Genomic DNA, 22,413 nt, shown 5'->3' with positions numbered 1-22,413 from the left:
AGCTACACCTTGCTGACACGCGACATTCAGGAGAGGACACTCGGCGGCGTTATCACAGAGCCGCTCTGCTGGAGAACAGCTGACACGACGCTCACGTTGGCCAAATCCAAAGCCAAATATTTAAGCATCAAACAGGTAAACAGGCAGCGAGGCTCGCTCGTCCAAGCCGAGATTAAGAGAGCGTCAGGCAGGAACTTCAGTTCATTAGCTGGGTTAACAGAGTCCCCTGATAAGGATGTATAAACAGCTCCACCTTGCAGTGGCTACAGAGAGAACTTGCCCCTCGGAAAAGGCGGCTTTCCACCAGGGCCAGGGTGCATAAATATTTTAAACGGGTAAATAATTAATAATTAACAGCAAACAGGCCACTGATCAAATGGAGCAGCGTCGCAACCGACATGAAAAATCTGACTCTTGTAAACAAAGACGAAGGTCCCAGATTTCCTCGCCGCTTTCCAACTTCTCTTTCTCGCCTTTTAAATATGCGCATCTTCAGTCGCCTCCTGCATCGCCGTAAAACCACGCGCACAAAAAGGCACACGTATGAACACACACACACACACACACACACACACACACACACACACACACACACACACACACACACACACACACACACACACACACACACACACACACACACACACACACACAGTGCTGCCGTAACCCCCTCCTCACATTCATACACACACCTATTTTCCTTCAGAAGAATGAAATTTCGCCGTATTCCTCGGCGACCCGGGGAACGTGACTGAGCGAGAACACTTGATCTGGCCACCCGCTGTTTTCTGATGGAAAGATTTGCTTTTTAATACAACCGTCACTCCTCCCACCTGGATATGCCACGCCAAGACAAATCCCAGCTGTGTGACTCTAAAACCTGACAGAGCTTAAAAATTCCCTTATTACCATTCCCTTAAAATGCCCGGCCACACTAACTCCCAACAATAGTGGAAATGCTAATCACATCTCTCAGCAGCTTAGAGGAGCACGGAAACACGACCACCGATGTGCAGGCTTTTGGGTGCAAAAAAATAAATAAAAAAACAAGTGAGGAAGAAGAAGAAGGAGAAGATGAAGAAATCCCAGCTTTAATGACACACATTCACAGAAGCGTCATGGCTCTTCAAAGCTGCTCCTCCAAAATCTGGCACATCTTGCCGCTTGACTTTAGCCAGAGGAGACATTTCATAAAAATCAGACTTAATCGTGTAAACAACATGCAGACAAACAAAAAAACCACTGCAAACAAAAATAAAACAACTTTGGAAGCTGTGCACGGATCGCCTTCAGAGTTAATTTTAAAGTAAGCATTCCCTTCCTTAGAGATTTTAATTAATGCTTTAATATGCAAATAAGTTAGCGGAGATAAAATCATGACAAACAGATGGCAAGTGTGGGTAATTATTTTGTGAATCCAGCAGGGGCATGTATTAAAGTTATGGCATCGTTTTCCTCGGGCCTCTGCAGCCACGGAAGGCAGAGAGGAGAAAAAACAGGAGGATCACCGGTGAACTGAGACATAAATGACTAACTTGTGTCTCCAAGTGACAAATCTGTGACCACAGTGAGCCTGAACGCACCACAAAGGGCAAATAATCCGAAAGTCACCAGCAGCTCCTGTTTATGAATTAAAAGGGAAATTCAGATGAAAACAACAAACTTCATTTGAACGGCTGCAGAGAGACGGAGTTCCTCCGTTTTACTTCGAAAGCAACAACAGAAGTCGGCGTCGTTCACCGGGAAGACGTCCGATAGCGTCGTCATAGAAACACAAGTCACAACTCAACAGACCCGTCAACGTTGTGATGCATTTAAAAACTATCCGACTGTCGTACAGACTTCAATCATCCACAAGGATCTTCAGAAGCAGATTCCAATTCACAATTTTCTGAGGAAATTGTAACGTTACCATGTTGATAATTTACTAGAAATGTTTTCACTTGTTCTTTATTTTAGTTTCTCATGTTTGCATGATCACGTTTGCTAATTAGCAGTAAACAGACATCTGATCAGGATGTGGTTGCAGGTTTTCTAGCATTTGGTCAGAAACCAAAGTATCAGACAGACCGAATGTTTACCTTGATGGAGATGTGTGTGTGTGTGTGTGTGTGTGTGTGTGTGTGTGTGTGTGTGTGTGTGTGTGTGTGTGTGTGTGTGTGTGTGTGTGTGTGTGTGTGTGTGTGTGTGTTGAATGCATCCAGTCATTGTCGAGCTGTTTCACTCTCAACCATTCATCTTCCCTGTTGTTGCATATTTAAGGTGCATTCGACGAAGTCATCAGGATTCATCCTCTGTGGACCATGAATGTCTGAACTAATCCACCCAACTGTGGAGATTTCTATGGAAGATGAAACAACTAACAAGACAAACGTCCCCAAACAATGCCGACCGGTTGAGCCAAGCTGCATCGTTAAAAATGTGATACGTGGACAGGAGTTATTTTTTAACATTGAAAACATCACAAGCAAACTGAAGAAACCGTTTCTGAATGAACTCAAACATATCTTTGGATTGCTGCACTGGATCTTCTCATCACCGAACCTACTTCTGTGATGGGATCACGTTGTCTGATAATATCGTCTGTGCTGACGGATCATTTGAACCCCAACTATTCGCTGTCTAGATCATTATTTTTGATAACTCCAGAAGCTGCTGCAGCTACAACGACATAACAATGTGAACCAGCTGGTTGAGATGCCGTGCAGGTACTGATGAGGATTACACACACTGATCTGAACGCCTACCTGCTCCTGTGGAGGTTGGTGGTCCACGTCCAGACCGGCCAGGGAGCGGTTGATCCTCAGGGCCAGACTCAGCGCCATCAAACCTCCCACCTTCACCTGGTTCTGACGGAGGTCCAGTTTCCGAATGAGACGAGACTCTGCGAGGAACTCAGCCAGCGCCACGGCACCTTCGAGCAGAGGAAGTGATGTCAGACAGGAACGAGCTTTAACCGACAGGTTAGTTTGGTTTTAAAAGATCCAGATTAACTGGGAACCACAGACTAACTGCCTTTGTACATATTTCATTTTTATTATGTCACCTGTGACCCCATTTCTTTCATGTTTATAAATGTTTCACAGCTCTTCATTTTTACATCCAGAGCAGCTCTAAAAAAAAATTTGAATTTAAATCTGTTGTGGTTCGTTTGCTGCTAATTGTTCTAATGTTGGTTAGTTACAAATTAGAGCTTCAAAGGAGGAGAGGGCTTAAAATGAATGATCTCATCTGCTGTATCACAAAAGATGTTTTAACATCACAGATCCAAAGGGGAAATTATCAGTTGAGAAAAAAAAAATATATATATATTTTTGAAATGATTAATTGGCAATATGTTGATAACTGATTAATATGTAACAGTTTTGAGCACAAATTACAACTAAATAAAACAAAAACATCAACTCTTCTCTACAACAACTAACTTAATAGCTTCAGTTTGTTTAAAAATATAAATTTTTCGTCTGTGAAACTGTGGTGGGCCTTTTCACAATATTTTATAAACTGTTTAATCAATATTGCGCAGAACATTCATTAATGAAAACAGTTGGTTCATATGAAACCAGTCATGTATTACTGATAAGAATATGTTGGCAAAACAAACAGAAATGCATTAATAGACAAATTAATATGTGACCAAATTCAACAACAGTACATCACATACAATCATCTGATATAGAAGAATTATGACTTAATTTAAACATAATAAACCCTGTGCACCTTCACAGGTGATGTTGGCTTGAGCCAGGCCGAGCTGCAGCAGCGAGCCGTTCACCATCAGAGGCTCCCTGATCACCTGCATCCCCTCGTTCCCCAGGATGTTCTCGCCCAGATCCAGGATCTGCAGGACCTTCAGCACCGGCTGCAAAACAGGATGTTATTGTGAATTTTACATCAGTCTAAGTGAGTTCAAATGACTTCTTTAAGCCAACAACTGCTTGAGAATCTACTTGTGTGTCAGTGTGCTACTTTCAGTGTGCAAGCGAGTGTGTAAAAGGCTGAGAAGTTTTAATTATCATTATTATTATGCAGTGATTATTATTCCTTTTCAAAATGTTTCCTCTCATGTTAAACGCTCAGAACTTCTGCTTTCGCTCTCCAGAGCCACATTAGCATTGAAGGTTGATTAGCTTGTGCGTGAAGCTGGGGGTGTCTGGGGCACGAGGGGCCCGCGTTGCCCAACAGCTCGGAGAGGAACGGTGCCACCCACTCCTCGGTTGCCCCCTCGCCTCGCCACCCTTGTTAACTCCTCTGGTCACTGCTCTGAAGAGAGAGGGAGTACGGGGGCGGAAAGGAAGCCAGGAAGGCAACTGACAGACCCAGAGAGCGTCTTCTTCTGAGTTAATTTGCACCACGGTGACAACAAACACACTTGAGATCCCCCCCCACCACCACCACCACCACCCTCCCTCCTTTTCCTCGGCACACAGAGGCACCGCCACATCCAACGCACGGCAACAAGCTTCTCCGGTGAAGAGGGGAGGAGGAGAGGGAGGGAGAGCATCCCGAATGGATATGCACGAGGGATAATGGCAGACAATTAAAGAGGCGACTGCGTGGTTGAGAGTGTGTGAGAGTCAAGCATGGTTGAAACCTGTCAAACGTAAACCACGGGAGGGTTGGAGTGAGAACTTTGAGGGGGTTAGGAGTGTGAAAGCACCAAAAACACAGTATGCTTTCACACATGGCATGCTGGCTCTAAACAAAAAAACAGCACAAGCATGCAAAGTAGTACAAAAAATCAGAAGCTCTGCATGACATAGTCACCTCAAAACAATCTTTTTTTATGAATTTTTCGTAAACAAAATGTCAATTTAGACATCATCAGCTAAATTTTACAACTTGTAAACCTGTCCCCCCCCCCATCTCAATGAAACAACAAGCCAGGAGGACAGAGAGGAGCAGCAGATACACCAACCAGGAAGGTTAATAACAGTTCTCCCCATCATCATATTTGACACGACTGGCTACGGGTCTAATTATCATCATTATGGCCTGCAAGGACATCTACTTATCGCTGTGACTGGCAGGCTGCGTGAGCAGCCCTCCTTAACACATATCTATTATTCAATCAAACTGTTCCTTCTTTTGGTCGCACTGGGGGAGCCTGGGGAAGTGTGTGTGTGTGTGTGTGTGTGTGTGTGTGTGTGTGTGTGTGTGTGTGTGTGTGTGTGTGTGTGTGTGTGTGTGTGTGTGTGTGCGTGTGCGTGTGCGTGTGCGTGTGTGGTTTTGTGCAGCAGGCCTTTAATTTCTAGCCTTTTGACTTCCACAATCGCCGCTCACATGACAGGAAGGTGCAGTTTATGCTGCCAATCAGGTGGAAGGAATGCATGTTATTAGGAGTATGAGATGCGTGGAGGCGTCACATTTGGTGTGGTGGGGGGGGATTGTCCGGATGAGGCCCATTTCTTCCGTAAGGCGGAGAGGGAAGCAGGTATCAGTCGGACAGTTAAGCTCAGTTCGAGTCCATATCCATAAATTAAAGAGGATGTTCCTCGTTCTTTGAGTTTCTCGAGTGTACTGACTTAAATCTATGACGAGTTTGGAGCTCTGTTGTTATGGCGATGCAGTTCTCCCCCCGGCTTCAGGTAGTAATAAAAATAGCAGGGAACACATCCATGTAGAATCCCATTAACGATATTTGTTTGACTGTGACACACTCTGTACTTCACTGGAAGCCGGTGAAAGTGAAATCTTCCAACGTGACTTCTTGAATTAGGAGTGCGGACGACTCAGTTTCTGATCCAGAGCTTTAGTAAGAGACAAATATCAGTTAACACAATCACAGTGGCATCGGATCCTTCAAAGCTGCGTTTGTCCAGGATATTTGCATTCCTCGCCAGATATCTTGTTCTGGCATTTAAAGGTTGTTGTCCAGAATGGAACCCAAATAATTAGTAATGATCCTTTTTTTTTATTTTTTTTTATCTTATTTCACAGGTGGGAATCCTTCATTCGCTTAATCTTCACCCCAAACATGCTTGAGCATGATCCAAAGGATGCGTTGAATAACTGTGTTTTGGCAGTCGGTTGATAATAGTTCAAATTGACAGGCTTTAAAATCAACACAGACTGGATATTAAACTGCCTGGTGCCGTCTTGTTCTATAAAAATGCCTGAGGAGTTAACTCTTTAACACTTTAAAAAAATAATTTGACAGGAATCTGCAGATTCTGACTCAAAATTTGACAATTTAAAAGCACAGAGCTTCAACAAACCATTCAAATGCTGTAAAATATTTTAATACTAATATAAAGTGTGCCAATCGGAGAAAGTTCAAAGACTTTTACCTTCAGAAGTTATTGTATTGTATATTGTATGGACGGGTTCGTTTGAAGCATGCTGAACCATTTTTTTTTTGGTCACAGTTCTATTTGGAAAATCTGCATTGCTAAAGAAGAAAAATACTGTAGAAGAAAGACAAACGGGCGTCAGGACTTCCTGCATGGACGATACACTCCTAAAAACACACCGTGTGTTTACTATTCAATATGTTTCACACGTGTTCGATACCTCTCTCCAAAAATAATAATTCACTTTAGTTTTTCTGATGCAGAAGCTGCAGACATCTACACTCATGAATATGATGTCACATTCGTACCCAGTGTGCATCATATCCATGAAGGCAGCATTCGGTGGTCAACAGACGTCTGTGCTCAACGACAAGAAGCCGACATGATTCACATCATTTATGAACCTTGGCAGTGCGTCCTGCCCCTTTAAGGACAGAAAAACAGGAAACCTTTGGCCCTAAAATCATTATTTCTACCTTCAGTCTCGAGGCTTCTTTGGCACTGGACTGTCAGAATATGTGTAATATATGCTGACTGGTGTAATTATCTGATGGTGCTGCAGACTAAAAGCTGGCTGTGTGTTCCTCACCAGAACCTTGGCCAGGTGCTCCATGCCCTTCACCGTGATGTGGTTGTTCCTCAGCTGTAAGACCTTCAGACCGGCCGTCTGCCGCCTCAGACCGTCACACAGCTCCTCCAGACCTGAGAGGCACAAACACGACATGAAGGTGGTCGGCAGAGTGACAGCGTGACGACCTGTCACACTTCATCTCACTGTCTTGTTGCTTTGCTGTTTTTCCCGTCATTGAGGTCATTATTTAATTTGCAAAAATGAACAAGATGCAAAAAGTATAAGTAATAATTAATACTGTACGATAAAAAAGAGTTCAGTGATGTATTTTAAGAGACAAATCAAGTTTACAAAAATAGTGCATTCACTCATTTGCTTTCTAGGAAGGATAGGAAGGTTATCAAGAAGTAGGTTTTTGTTTTTCACTCCCTGAAAACAAAACTGTTGTTTTTTCTGTTTCTGTTCATCGACAGTTGAAACAAGCAGACAAACAAAGTGGGAATTCATAAACTTCACGGGTGTTGCTACACAGATTTTTGAATGCTGAACAGAGACGAGTTGTTCTGTTCGCAGAGAGAAAGCAGATGTCCCAAACATTTCTTTTTTTATACAATGAAAATGTTCTTTAAAATGCAATCAGTCAGCGATTCATTGTGAAGGATTTAGTTTATCTGCACAGAACAAAGTTAGTCTGTGTGACACCTGAAAGGTGAAATATATATTTTAAATCCAGCACTTTTCCCAACTTCCTGTAAGCCTTCTCTTTGTTATTTCATGTCCAAATCATTCAACAAACATGTGCTCAATTCATTTCACAAATAAGATGAACCTGTTAGTCTGAATGAAACACCCACGAGAGTGAAATCACAACTTTTTACACACATCACATTTTTACTACATGTTTGGAAAAAAAAACCCTGAGCATCTTACCAGCATCTGCTACAGCGTTGTTGTTCAGCTCCAGAGTCTGCAGGGTGGTGTTGTACCGCAGCAGGTCTCCCAGCTGCAAGGCGTCCTGGTAGCTGTTCAGCAGGTTGTTGGTCAGGTGAAGCTCTTGTAACGCTCTGTTGGTCTTCAGCGCTGCAACTAAAGGCAGCGATAAAAAGAAACAAGAGTCCCGATGAACCGAAGCCAACGTGACTCGCTGATTTGGATCCTGCAGGTGGAAACAGCGACTCGACGAAGGTTTCTTTGTCTTTTATCATGCTTAATCAAATCTGTTTTTATTTTAACATTCAGTTCATTTATATCAAATGAGAAACATTCACGAAACACAGATTCTAGCAAAAACACGTGTCTATCTCATTAATCTACGTTTAGGAAAGTTTCTGTCGTTAAAAATCAGGAAGCTCAGATTTCTGCAGGATTCACAAATCCCAAGTCTTTACAACAAATGTGCTACATGCAAAGTTATCAGGAGAATGACCTCAATTAGAAATAAATGTATAAATACAGACATTTTCTTTGAAGTTCTGTTGTGTAGGACACGAGACCAGAAGTCTCCAACCTTTTTTTTTTTTCTCAGTCCAGCCGGAAATATTGTATTTACATTATTAACCAAATTTATGAGCACCGTTTGTTTCCAGCTCTTCCAGAGTCTCTGCTGTGTTTCTGTCCTCTGGTCTCTGCGTGTCTCACTGTGGGCGGAGCTTAGCCTCTGCTGCACAGACACGGGTGGAGGGAGCGAGGGGAGTTTGTCCACTTGTTAATGGATCGCGTTGTTAGCATCGTTCTCTCACGCAGGTTAAAAAATTAATAAATAAAAAATGCTGAAATGGATCAACAAATATACCTGAGCGACCCGCCCGGGGCGAACCTTACGCAATCTGCTCAGAACCGGGTCGTGGGCTACGGGTTGGTGACCCCAACACTAGATGTATATTTGTGCAGTGTTGATTGGTGGGAGGACAGCGGGGATCAGACCGTCGTCATGGTACGACTCCGGGCTGGTCAGGTGATGCTGTGAAGCTGTTGAAACGTTGACGGTCATGACTGGAGACTGAAATAATCATTCGAGGCACAAAAATCTCAGAACGACTGAGGAGTTTGCAGCGAGGACGAGACGACAACAAAAGTTGTGATGAAAAAATAAAATAAAAACGTGCCCGCCCATATTGATCTTTTTAAATTGATATCAAATACGATCCATTGTACGAGCCCGTCCTCTGAGCGCCGAAGCTCCAACCCGGAGGCCAAATGAACCTGAGCATGAAAATGAGAGCACAGTGGGAATCGCAGCCTCTTGCAATTATTACAGCCCAGAAGTGGTCGTGCGTCGCCGTTCGAACACAAACGAGACATTGTTGAAGCCGGAGTTGTAACTCCTACGTCCCCTAAGAAAACATCCTCGCCGGGAACTGTCAGTGTGAATGCCATTGTTACTTTATCCCAGATTGGATGGTGATTTGGAGAGATGTTTTGTATTTATGTGTGTGTGTGTGTGTGTGTGTGTGTGTGTGTGTGTGTGTGTGTGTGTGTGTGTGTGTGTGTGTGTGTGTGTGTGTGTGTGTGTGTGTGTGTGTGTGTGTGTGTGTGTGTGTGAGATGTGTACTGTACTGCGGTACACATGTGTCCACGTTGTCGGGGTCCTCGCTGCCCTTGCGTCCAGATCGATGCTGCAGATTTGATCAAGCCTGTTGGGCTGCATGTGGAATGCCAACATTGTCATCAGGCACAGTTGGAACCAAATGGTGGAATCGGTGGGATTGATCCGGTCAACTCCACCGCAAGCGCCCAACCCCACAATCACAAGCCCCTCCGATCGAAGGCAATGATCCTCAGCTGGGACCCCCTGCCGGGAGGGGAGGGAGGGAGGGTGGCTGCCGGTGGGCTCGGTAAAGGCAGAGACGATGGGGTGGGCTGAGGCTGGGAGGAGGTGGGGGAATGGCAGACCCTAAAATATCAAAGAGATCCAGGAAGCGGCTGAAAGTGTCGGAGGAACAAGTTGCTGTCGGGAAGAGAGGACGGCACACTGTGTCCATTTGGGTCCGTCTCCGCTCCAAGCTGAGAGGACACGAGAGGACACTGTTCGCGTTTTACTGTCCCGACGAAGAGTCAGAAACAAAAAGATGATTTATTTACTAGGATACTGTCCACAGTACATGGAAGTCAATACGATGTCCTAACAAAGACAGCTGCTCAAACTCCTGTGTGTGTGTGTGTGTGTGTGTGTGTGTGTGTGTGTGTGTGTGTGTGTGTGTGTGTGTGTGTGTGTGTGTGTGTGTGTGTGTGTGTGTGTGTGTGTGTGTGTGTGTGTGTGTGTGTGTCCATCCATGCTTGGCACTCAACCCCCCTCTGAGAGTTGTGTTTGCCCGTGGTGAGTGTATTTATATGTGTGTATACTCATCCAGTAAATGAGAGTCTGTGTGTGTGTGCCTGCATCTACACTCTGTTCATTTGTGGTCATGTGACCTCCCCCCCAGCCGGCGTCCCCCCCCCTCCTCCTCCTCCTCCTCTTCCTCCTCCCTCACTGATACAACCGAGGGATACAGCGGCGGCCGATCGATGAAGGTCGGAGAGGACAGACTCCGCTGGAGTCATCGCGTTTTGTTGTTGGTTTATTCTAAATGATCATTTTAATAATTTGTGCTGTAAACACGACCGTCAGTGTTCTTAATGACTTAATGACTTGATATGTATTATGATCAAGGAGTAACACTATGTGTGTGTGTGTGTGTGTGTGTGTGTGTGTGTGTGTGTGTGTGTGTGTGTGTGTGTGTGTGTGTGTGTGTGTGTGTGTGTGTGTGTGTGTGTGTGTGTGTGTGTGTGTGTGTCCTGGCTGCCACAGCCTTTATAGATGTGTGCGGTGGTGTGTAAAGTGACAGGTAAGAGATTAGGCCTCTAATCCGGGTCCAGACCTGCAGAGAGGGTCACGGGCCAAAATCTGGTCCTGCTGGCCGCAGAACACACCCACAACAAACACAACCACTCGCACACACACACACACACACACACACACACACACACACACACACACACACACACACACACACACACACACACACACACACACACACACACACACACACACACACACACACACACGCTTACTTACAAATCTACACACTCCACATTTGCACACAGATATTTTAACTGTAATAAAAATAAGATTGATGTATCATGAATGAGCAGGAGACACAGACTTCATAAAACTGTGTGTGTGTGTGTGTGTGTGTGTGTGTGTGTGTGTGTGTGTGTGTGTGTGTGTGTGTGTGTGTGTGTGTGTGTGTGTGTGTGTGTGTGTGTGTGTGTGTGTGTGTGTGTGTGTGTGTGTGTGTGTGTGTGTGTGTGTCGTACCCAGTGTGTACAGCGGCATGCCGCTGAGCTGGGCGTTGTGAAGGTGCAGCGCTGTGAGCCGGCTGGTCAGCAGAGCTTTAGACAGAGACTGGGCCGGATAGTCAACCACGGGCACGTTACACACGTCCAGCCTGGACAGTCGCACACTCTGAAACACACACACACACACACACACGTTGTGCAGAAACACAATGACGAGTCAGACTGTCTAATCTGCAGCAGAGAGGAGGAAGAAGAGAAAGAAGAAGAGGAGGATGAATATTGAAAGAAAGAGCTGCACCGTCTGCTGTCAAACACTCAGACCTGCAGAAGACAGCTGGTTGTGAGGACTTCCTGTCTTACAGTGGACGGACCTGTCTGTCCTCCCTCACATCAGGAGGAGTGACAGGGCGGTCAAGAGGATACTGATGTGGTTTGGGAGGGTGTTAGAGAGACGAGGTTGTGTTGAGCACCGATGGAGGAAAACATTCATCCAGATTTCAGTTGTGTTGTTTTCTCAGACTTTTAAGGAACTCTGATTGTTTTTGCTGACCTGAGAAGCGGTTGTGTGATTTTGGTGAAGTTGGAGAGAAGTTTGTTGGAGACCAAAACCAAATTACAAATTTGAAATGATAATGATCAGCAGGAAAAGTAAATCCCTGCAAGCCCTCAGCATTGAGTTCAACACATCACACATCTCAGTGTTCCTGATCTTAATTTGCAGGATGTGTTTTACCTGCTGAAGTGGTGTGTGATTGTGTTTCATGCATCTATTTTCCTAATACACACTTTAAACATACACACCATGACAGAACAAAGTGTTTTACGATGGTGTGTTCAGATGAATATGATCATTAAACTAACTGCTACCAATCCCTCCAGGAAATCACAATTTTGCAATCGCCATAATTAACGCAAATTCAAGCAAATAAATATTTGCGGGAGGTAAAAATGTTGCAAAATTCCAGCAATTATTCTGCGTAAAATGTCGTGAAATGAAACTCTGCTGAAAGTTTTAAACAAATCTCACTTTAGTCACAAAAATATCTCCTCGTTTCCAATCAGCACGGCTTCGCTCCTTCTCCTCTCATCAGCTCAACAAAATGCACCGGAGAAAACCGGAAGTGACGAGGTTTGTGGGAAATTGAGGAATATTTGTATGTTAAATTAGTTTCAGACTTGTTTTTGTGCATACAGCCTGTGTTGAGTTCATATTAATTAAACAGCATCTAAAGCTTGTTTTTGACAGCAGATGTGACCTTTATTTTCTATATTACAGTCACAGACTTTTGGACTCTTGTTTTATCTCTTTGAGCCCCGTGATGCTTCTCTTAGTTCAACACAGGAAGAAAAACACTTCACGAGTAAAACACATCTGCGATGTGCAGCAGGATTATCATCCCAGGCAGTGATTTCATATCACTCTCTATCAGGTAGTACCAAAAAACATTTAAAGAAAATTTTCCTCAACTTGAATGTTTTTCTAATTTCTGCAGTTTTGAATACTCTGAAAATTACATCGCAATTTTTGAGAAAATCTGTCGCAAAATGAGGAATTTTCACAACAAAAGAAACCTCCTGCAGGGACTGAAATACTGTAAACACTCCCACACGAGCAAATAACATGAATACATTTGTTGACTAATAGCAAATTGTCCTGACAGCAAAGTTCAAAACGAACCGCTCTTCAAACCGAGGCTCCACAGAGGAACACGGAGCCGGACCTCGTGGAAACTTGAAAACTTGGTTTTCATATTTTTGACAAAATATTCTGAACTCAAAGTTTTGCTCAAAGTTCCCACATTGTGTCTCTGAAAGTCAGTCGGTCGTCCCGTACACGTGGACTCCAGCTGAATTCACCTCACAGCTAATCAGTAATGCCTGCTAATGCTATCTGTGATGCAGCCGTGTGTGTGTGTGTGTGTGTGTGTGTGTGTGTGTGTGTGTGTGTGTGTGTGTGTGTGTGTGTGTGTGTGTGTGTGTGTGTGTGTGTGTGTGTGTGTGTGTGTGTGTGTGTGGTGTTGATCTGCTGGCGCTGGTGTCTGCAGAGGGAGAACTTCTCACCCTCTTTGCTCTGCCCTGCATCTTCAATCCGTGTAATGTGCCACAAACTCACTTCCCAGGATGTACATTATCCCTCAGAGAAAGCCTACATGAAAAGATTACTATTCCACCGCGTCAGCCAACCTGCTTTATCAAATGAGCGAGGGCCCTCCAACCCGAAGTTCCCATACTGCTGTTGTCAGAAATGTCAAGATGTGTTGTAGATTCATAGTACAAAATCATATCCAGCAAGGACGATGCTCCCTGGAACAGAAAAAATAGAGAAGGGAAAAAATGAAGAAAGCAGGGCCCCAAATTTGACAGGAATGTTATGAAGTTTCTTTGGAGGGAAAAAAAAAATCGTCTCTAATCTGATACAGCGAAAGGCCTGAATATGAAACTGTATTGGAACTGGAAGACGAAGATGAGGAAAATAAGTTTTGCTCATAAAACTCACATTTTCCTCCAGTTGGGCTGCCTGCAGATTGATGAAATCAAAGTGCAGCGATTTCAGGACGACTTCCAGAGCTTCACAGGAGCGGTGGTCTAATCGCTCACCTTGATGGAGGCAAGCAATCAAACGGAAGATAATTGGGAGGCTGTTTGCTAACAGACAAAATTGCACCACTCTAAATGTGCTTTATCCTTTTTTTTTCTGAAATGAACATTTCAGCAAAAATCACGACAAAACAACTTCCTTTAAGACGACGTTTATCTGCGTCTGTGTGTTTTCTTATAATAAAGTTCTGAGACTTAATCAGAAACACAGAAAGGGAAATAATGATGACAGCTCCAGTTTCTCATGATTGGACTTCCACGATGTGACTGCCGGAGTGTCCATTGATTCCTGCCTGCCTGCAGACCATCGTAATCAATACACGTACCTGAATACAGCAGCTCAACTTCTACTAAAGTAGTCAGATTACTTTATCTGACTGTGGAATGAACAGAATAACAGATATTCATAATGATGTATGAATTATTCTGTTCTATGAAAGAACTGATTACATTTACTTATATTGGACTCATTTCCAGTTGATTTATACTTTTACTCCACGACATGACAGAAACAATGTACATTTGATATTATTGATTACAGTTAATAAGCTTCACTTTAATCAGCTATAAAATGATTCACATAATACTTACAGATGTTCTTCTGCATGATCTGCACTTTTACCTTTCATACTTTATTTACTACAAACACTATTCAACATATCTATCATATATTTTTCTGCATACCGATACAGTAGCTGATAATGCATTATATATATTATATATAAATATTGAGCTGAATCAGGTATCTTTTTAGATTTGCTTTATTGCTTCTCTGTCCCTGTTAGACGTCGACTCTCTCGGGGGATTATTAACATGCAGCATCATACACCTCCAATCCTCTTCTCTCTGTAAGACCTCCACACAGGTGAACCTTTTTTTTTTTAAATTTGTTCTTTACATTTAAAATGAGTAACAGAAAGTAACAGAGCTGCAACCTTCTCCACAGTTTGTGTTTTCCAGGTGGATGACTGAGGAGCAGCAACGTGTCATTCAGGCTTCGCAGCCTCATTTGAACTCTGCAGCTCAGAAACAGAAGAACTGAAGCTGCTGCAGCAGAAACGGCCTGAGAGGAGGATCTGACCGACGCCGTGTGGAAATAAAGCTTCATTTGTTTCTTTAAACTCAAACAATCGTAGATACGAAACCAGGCTGTCTCTACAATTTAGATGTTTTGTCTTTTTTTATCCGGGATCTTCCCCGTGTAAAACTTGAGGCTTGGGTTTTTCTTCCGAGCAGTCAAATGCGACGTGTTAATGAAAAATATGAGCAATGCATCACAAATTGCTATTTATACTTTTCAAAATAAAAGACCTAAAACCTACAAAACCACGACCCACTCTATGTACCAAACTTTGAACGTTTGTTGCATCATTACTCTCCTGGTTGTAAACTGTGTTGATGGCACAACATGGAAACACTTCTATCTTCTGTTCGACTCACTCCTGTGAGTCTTTGGTTTCCACCAGGACCAAAGACATGAAACTCAACTGGTCTTGTTTTAAAGCTTCAAGTTTTCTCACAGTTTTATTATATTTTTGTAATCCGACCTTTAATCTTATTGTTTCTGATTGATTCATGTGTTTTTAGGAGTAACTATCAGGAAGTACTGTTCCCATTTTGTAATCTGATTACTGTGCGATCCTCCTTCTCACCCGTCTTCTTTCTTAAAGTGAGTGAAGATATTTCTTGATGCAGCTCCAGAATCAGTGAACACTGTAATCTGATTACTGTTGCTGCCGAGCGCTGATCAGAAGTCACACTCCAAATCAAAGTGTGACTGATCAGACGAATCCATGTGACTTTTAAGACTCTCTACCCCCCCCACCCCCACCCCCACCCGCCGCCCCCCACCAGCCCCCTCTCCTAGGTAATTCTTATCTCCCCGGCCAAGCAGGGGAAATGATAATTACGATCATAATTATTTCCAAAAAGATTTTTTTCCCCTCTGTTTTAACAATAATCACTTAACTGAGCGATGGCAGAGGGCGTGTGGGGTGGAAGGAAGAGCCATCTGAAATCCCATTTTTTCTAATCCGCCCTGCGTCGGGAAGATAATAAGGCAGGGACACCCGCAGTCAGATGTCATCAGTGCGTGACGACAGTGACGCCCATTATGGCATCACACGCACAACTTTACACTGCTGCTGTTTGCACATGTGTCTGCTTCTATACTAGTGAGGACCGGAGGAGGTTCAGGGAAGACAATCGGTCCAGTTTTACTTTAATAACAACACGACTTCACACCAGAGATGGGATTCAGGATTTGAACTGAAATCAGGTTTAGTTTAATGACACGCCTACAAACTGGACTTCGGTTCAGGATTTGTTCTAATGGGACTACTTGTGTGTTTAATGTAAGAATTTTAACCAAACGTAGTTCAGGAATATAGTTTTCAGCTGGGATGTGAATACAGTTTAGGTTCATTTATAAATAATGAATAAATCAAATGTAATTTATGATAAGGTTTAAGGTTTGGTTTTTGATTTGAATTTGGATTAAATAAATTTAGCTGCCATTAAATGCAGTTTAGGATTAGGATTTATGTGTAGAGTTAAAGATTTGTATTAAAGTGCTTTAATCAAATTTAGTTTACGATTTGGGTTTATGATTTGAACCAGGGTTTAGGTGAAGCCATAAACCAGGATTATTGTTAGTTTATGTTTAAACTGAAATGTCATTTAAGATTTAGGTGCAATGTTGGCTTTCAAATTTAGTTTAGTTTAATATTTTAACCATCTTTTTTGGCATATAAATGCTATATTTGATATTTGTTAGTTAAAGATTGGAAGATTAGGATTATGATCAGTCAAATTCAACACAACAACTGGAACTCCATTTAGTTGAAGGTAAAATCTGTTCAGTTTAGTTTGCAGTCTGTCTTTGAGGTCAACATCTGAGATTCGGTTTAGTTGAAAGTAAAAGGTACAAATGTATTTATGCGGTTCAGGATTGACTTTTGGGCTCAAATTGCAGTTTATTTCAGATTTGGTTTGATATAAGAGCTGCAGGCGGTGGCTCAATATGAGGCAGGAATAAAAGGTTTACAGATAGGAATGGGTCAAGATTAGATTTGGGGTTTGGAAATCAAATTGTTAATGACCAGTGATCTATTGATCTGCCTTATTTGGTGCTGTTTCATATACAGACGCTGGAGTGGAGCGATCCCTCGGATGGTGTCCTTTTGTGAGGCAGCTCGCTCCTCTCAGGCTTTTTCTGGCTGATTTCCAAAAGAAATTCTGCCTTGGGCTTTGAATAAACACATGGAAATAATAATAAACTGTAGCAAGTAAAGAATATAAGCAAACATATTTTGTTTAACAGATCATTTTGATAAATCATCCCACCTGGACTGGAGCCAGACTTTAGGAAGAAATAGAAGAATGGGTTTGTTTCTGTGTATTTGTGATGTTTTTACATATTTTTTTTTCTATAATTACACTTTAACTGAATATGTAAAACATTACAAAATCACTGTTCGTATCATGAATGTCACATAAAGTCCTCAATCATATTTAATGATGATGGAGTGAGGCGTTCAGCTTACCTTTGAGATCCAGACATTCCACGCTGCCACCTACACACACACCCTGCTGAGAGGGAGACAGAGAGAGGGGCACAAGCAGGAGGTGTGAGGGAGAGGCGTGAACACACACACACACACACACACACACACACACACACACACACACACACACACACACACACACACACAGAGACAGAGATATCTGGCACCATCCTCCACCCTCCCCGGTTTCTCTCCGCACGGCCTCTCCATCCACGCCACGCCATCACTGGGAGGCTTATTGGACGCCAGAGTATGAATTATGAATTTCACACAGTTTACCGCCGCCGTCGCCGGTGACACGGCATCCTAATTAACCAGTGTATAATAATTAGAAACAGCTGGTCATCAGTTGATGTGTTCATTTGCCAGAGCCAGTGTTCCACATACATCTAATTTGACTGCATCAATCACCGGAGGTGGCAGATTTGTGCACAGGGTGGAAAACAGATTTTTTTTTTTTTTTTTTTTTTGACTGACAAGTAAAACAAGGAAAGTAAACAGTGATTCTTTAAACCTTACTTTATATATTGATGAGACTCTGTGACATGAGGTCATTATATATAGAGCGGATTTTGGCTTTTTATTAATTTGAACATGCTTGTATTACTTATATTAGAGGGATGAGGGATGTTCCTCTTTCTTTAGTGACCCAAAGTTGGTTCTGTTGGTATTCAAAAGCAGTGATTTATGGGAGATATTCCTCATCATTGATTCGGGTCACTAGAGGTCAAAAGCTGCAAACCTTGAGAGAATTTCATCAGTCTGATTATTTCAATGTTCCCTTCAGAGGCTTTCACAACCCATAAAACACTTTTTTTTTTTTTTTTTTTAGGGATATTTGGATTTTTTTTTTTTTATTATTATTATTTTTTTAGTTTAACACCAAAAACGGTCAAATTTAGAGACATTGAGCTGCATAAAATATCATTTTAGGGCGTCATGTCCACCAGGGGGCCCCAAAAGTGAGCAAATTAAAAAATTAGAAACCTGTTCTGTTCATTTAAAAGGAAGGTGACTGGTTTCTGTTTTGATCAATAAAAATGAAACAGGGTTTGGGGTGCCCCGTTTAGCTCCGGCCCTGCACAGCCTCCATCACCCCCGTCTGAATCCACCTGTCAGTCACCGCCTGCCTCTCAGACCGCCCCACCTACATCCACTCATCCTGGCTGCCTCACACTCAATTGCTGCCTTCTTATTTTGCACGCGGCGCCTTGTTTCCTTTCTCTTTGCTAAATATGATTCATTGTTCAAAGGGACACGGCGAGTACAAAAGCACTTGGAAGGCTTTCCTCGCTCGGCTCTCGTGAGCAAGGAGAGCAAGGCGGCAGACAAAAGGACGGCGGCCATAATGTGCTCCTGTTGAAGGAATTAGACAGATCAATGGGACATAAATTGCACTGTTTATGTATACAAGAGGCTGGTGTGTAATTGGTAGAAGGTGGTTGAATTTACCCCCAGAATTATCTTAACTCAGGCGCGCACACTTCAGCACAAACGTGTTCATGTGCACAAACACACATTCTCACACACTGAGAGCATATGTGTACGTATTTATATGTGCTTTAACATATGGTGTGCAAATAAAGAAGGCGTTCAGTCTCTGTGAGGAAGGAGACGAGAAAATCTCACTTCACTTCGGTTTCATTACAGAATATTTTACTTAATACGATTCTGAAAATACACCAAACAAACAGGATTTGTGGGGCTGGTTGACATTTTTATAATCTACTTGTATTAAGTCCATCTAATGCATCATTATCTTTTCCTTTTATTTTTATAAAGACTTTTATTTTTTTTGATAATACACAAATAAATAAATTAAAAGCCCCCCCCCCCCCCCCGTTACTCAGACATGTTTTTGTCGCCTCGAGGCAACAATGTGTCACGAAGGTAAAAAAAAAAAAAGACACGACGGAAAATCTGATAACAGAAAATATTTATTAGAATATACATACCACATTATTGTGTTATTAATCTGTATTTTTTTAAACAGATTTAAAAAAAAAAATCTTCAGTGGTTTCTCTGTGGGTGAAACCTCATGAATAGACGTTTTCTGCATTCTGCTTTTTATATGAAGCAGACAAAATACATTTGTGTTATCATCTCCTATTTTTTCCTTCCTCTCTACACTAACATAATTATATATATGCATATATATAAATATAACTTACATGGCAGATGTGCCTCATTCTCTGTGTAATAAATATCTAATTCTATAAGAAGGTGTTAATCTGTGTTTATTTCAGACGTACGTACTGTAACTACGTCTCCGACCTGATTGGTGGGTTCTTTCCTCCTCACGTCCATCCTCACTATTCCTCTGTCTTCAGCACAAGTTTGCCTCGAGGCAACAAATGCAAAATCAATTGAGGAATATTTACAATATGAGAGTAAAATAAGTCTCTGCTTTTATAATTCGTGCTTCTTCATAACAGATGCAGACGCTCGTCTTTTCTCCAGCAAGTTATCCTGATTCATAGCTGTTAAACACACGTGGATCAGCCCAGAGGTAACACCTCCTTCCAGTTAACTGACTCCAGCTCACTCTTTGATTCATCATAAACATGTCATCACACCCTGCAACATGTAGAAATTCTCATATTTCCATGCGGGAGGGTGTGAGAGTCAGAAATCCTCCTTCTCTGTTTCCTCCAGGCAATAATAACAGGAAGAGCTGTTTTTATTGGGCTTCATTAACACCAGGTTTGGCTGCAGGATTATGAGTCTATTTTGGAGGAATCTTGTTGTTATGAACTTGTGTTACTCGCCCAAAATAAACCTTTTTATTAGTATTTTTTTAGGTTCATTTCAGAGGACAATACAGAGGCGGTTCTGGATGTCCGACTTGCTCCGTTTATCTTTTTCACTGACTTTAATATCCCCTCTGAATGGTTTCAGTCTCTCACAACAACAGTCAGTGAGTTCTGGCGTCCGGCTGGTGACTGCTTGAGAAACTGGTTTGTTTGTGGAACCAAAACAATGAACGATGTTCAGTAAGAATGTGCAAGCAACTGACTGGCCACACACACACACACACACACACACACACACACACACACACACACACACACACACACACACACACACACACACACACACACACACACACACACACACACACACACACACACACACACACACACACACACACACACACACACACACACGTAGAGACAGAGACACACGTGCTGCACTTCCTCCTCCTCACAAGGAATACAGTGGCGGCTGTTTTTCATCTTAATGAATTTCTGAACTTGTTCGTTCCCTCTCCGCTCGCTGCTGCCTCGTCGTGAAAGACGGAAACCGAAGGCGCCGGCTGCCAAATCAATTGATGTGTCAGGAGGGAGAGAGGACAAAATGGAGTGATAAAAAGAAAAGCGTTCCCTCCCTCACACTCCCTCTCACACATTCACACACAGGCAGCAGAAAAAGACGGAGAGAAGAGGAGGGGATCTGGTTTCCAAACTTGACTTCCACAGAAGTCATCTCTGGTGCATTCACGGCTCTTCACTCAACCGTCCAGAGCTGCTTTGCTTCTCCGGGTGGCTTTGTATTAAAAACACTCTGAGTGCCCCATTTTTCTTCTGTCTTAATGAAGTCACAAATATATATATATATAGATATATATATATATATATATATATATATGCATAAATATATATAGATATGTTTTAATGTGTATTGCTGAGCTCTTTGGGGTTAAAAATCACCCCCTCATTTTCCTTTCAGCATCTTTTCCGCAATAAAGGATAAATTATTTAAAATAACACGACCTTTTATCTCACACCCTTTGAAGGCAGCAAATTAAAAATGTAAATTTGGAGCTAATTAATATGCAAATGTATTCATTCGCTGTTAACAATTAGCAATTAAAGCTGCAGTGTCTAGAAAGAGCACAGACAAAATTAGTAACTTCATTTATCATTTAAAAAAACGAGAGATCTAAAAACGTACATAAAATTCTAATTGACTTTCACAGTATTTCCCACTGTCACCGCCTTTGTTCATCCGCGGACGGTTTGAAATACATGATAGCGTGCGTTTAGTGACTTAATTAATGCCACTTTGAGTAAAATACACTGTCCCCTTAAATGGTTGATGTCAAAAATAATGTACACATTCAAGGCTGAGTGGCGAGTGCTCGGGTTGGACGGGTGTGTGTGTGTGTGTGTGTGTGTGTGTGTGTGTGTGTGTGTGTGTGTGTGTGTGTGTGTGTGTGTGTGTGTGTGTGTGTGTGTGTGAGAGAGAACAGCATGTCATAATGCCTCAGTGCTTCAGCAGGCTGATCTGTATGTTTGGCTGTTTTTTTGTTCATTTAACTCTCAGCTGAATTTCAGATTCAGTTCTGCAGATTTCACCGTGTGATGACATCAGCTCGGCTGCTTTGGTCTTTTTCGCTTGTTGGATTAAGACAAGAAAAGAAAAAAGACAGCGAGGGTGATGGTGACATTTCTAATTATGTCAGATGTCTGATTGGAAATATGTTTTAAAAAATCATCATTAAAATAAAAGGTCTTTAATTAGTAAAAACAGCTATTTGTGAATCCTGGTGATGCATTTTAAAACCAGGCCTTGGTTTGTTGGATGAGATGTTCCCCAGCGGTCAGAGGGAGGCTGCTGAGGGATGCTGCGAGTCGCTGGGCTCTTATTCATTGGCACAAACATTTCTTTCTTTTTTAAAGTTTAAATAAATTACAATACGACTCAATCCCAGTTCTTACACTGCTACAAAATAATGAATGTTAAAAAGAGATTGTATCGTTGACCAAAGAAATGCAGGTTGAAGCTTCACGCCTACTCTTCTCTAAATACATAAATTATAATGTGAAAAACAAGGTTTTTCTGGTTATTCATATCCAGACATGATGCAGATGTATGTGACACCCGGCTGGAGCTTCAACTGGAGACACTGAGTTTGTGTTTGCAGAACTTTACTGGGACAATTTGGTGGGAAGTTAAACTGTAGAAATAAAACCTCGGTATGTAAAGAAAACTACAAACTACGGTTTGTAGTTTACGGCCGATTCCTGCGTTTTTGGTCAAATGAAGCACATTAAGTATCAGAAAAAGTGTGAATTCAGACATAAATAACATGTAACACCCATT

The 22,413-nt window shown here is 42.2% G+C and overlaps 1 protein-coding gene across 1 annotated transcript in view; it reads right to left on the bottom strand.

The window, feature by feature from the left end:
- LOC138632332 (protein phosphatase 1 regulatory subunit 37) overlaps positions 1–22,413 on the bottom strand; it is a 37,369-nt gene that overhangs the window by 5,491 nt on the left and 9,465 nt on the right. Inside the window, exons 3-10 of the mRNA XM_069717826.1 lie at positions 17,286–17,331; positions 13,640–13,740; positions 13,327–13,446; positions 11,161–11,308; positions 7,795–7,950; positions 6,883–6,995; positions 3,721–3,862; positions 2,748–2,914 (exon numbers count right to left, since the gene is read on the bottom strand). Coding sequence (XP_069573927.1) covers positions 2,748–2,914; positions 3,721–3,862; positions 6,883–6,995; positions 7,795–7,950; positions 11,161–11,308; positions 13,327–13,446; positions 13,640–13,740; positions 17,286–17,331 — 993 coding nt within the window. The remainder of the gene's footprint in view (positions 1–2,747; positions 2,915–3,720; positions 3,863–6,882; positions 6,996–7,794; positions 7,951–11,160; positions 11,309–13,326; positions 13,447–13,639; positions 13,741–17,285; positions 17,332–22,413) is intronic.

Source organism: Brachyistius frenatus, unplaced genomic scaffold, assembly GCF_029030835.1.
Source record: "Brachyistius frenatus isolate BFR_SWC_R1_liver_20210118 unplaced genomic scaffold, ASM2903083v1 Contig_181, whole genome shotgun sequence".
Taxonomy (NCBI): domain Eukaryota; kingdom Metazoa; phylum Chordata; class Actinopteri; family Embiotocidae; genus Brachyistius; species Brachyistius frenatus.
This window is presented reverse-complemented; position numbering and strand designations above follow the sequence as displayed.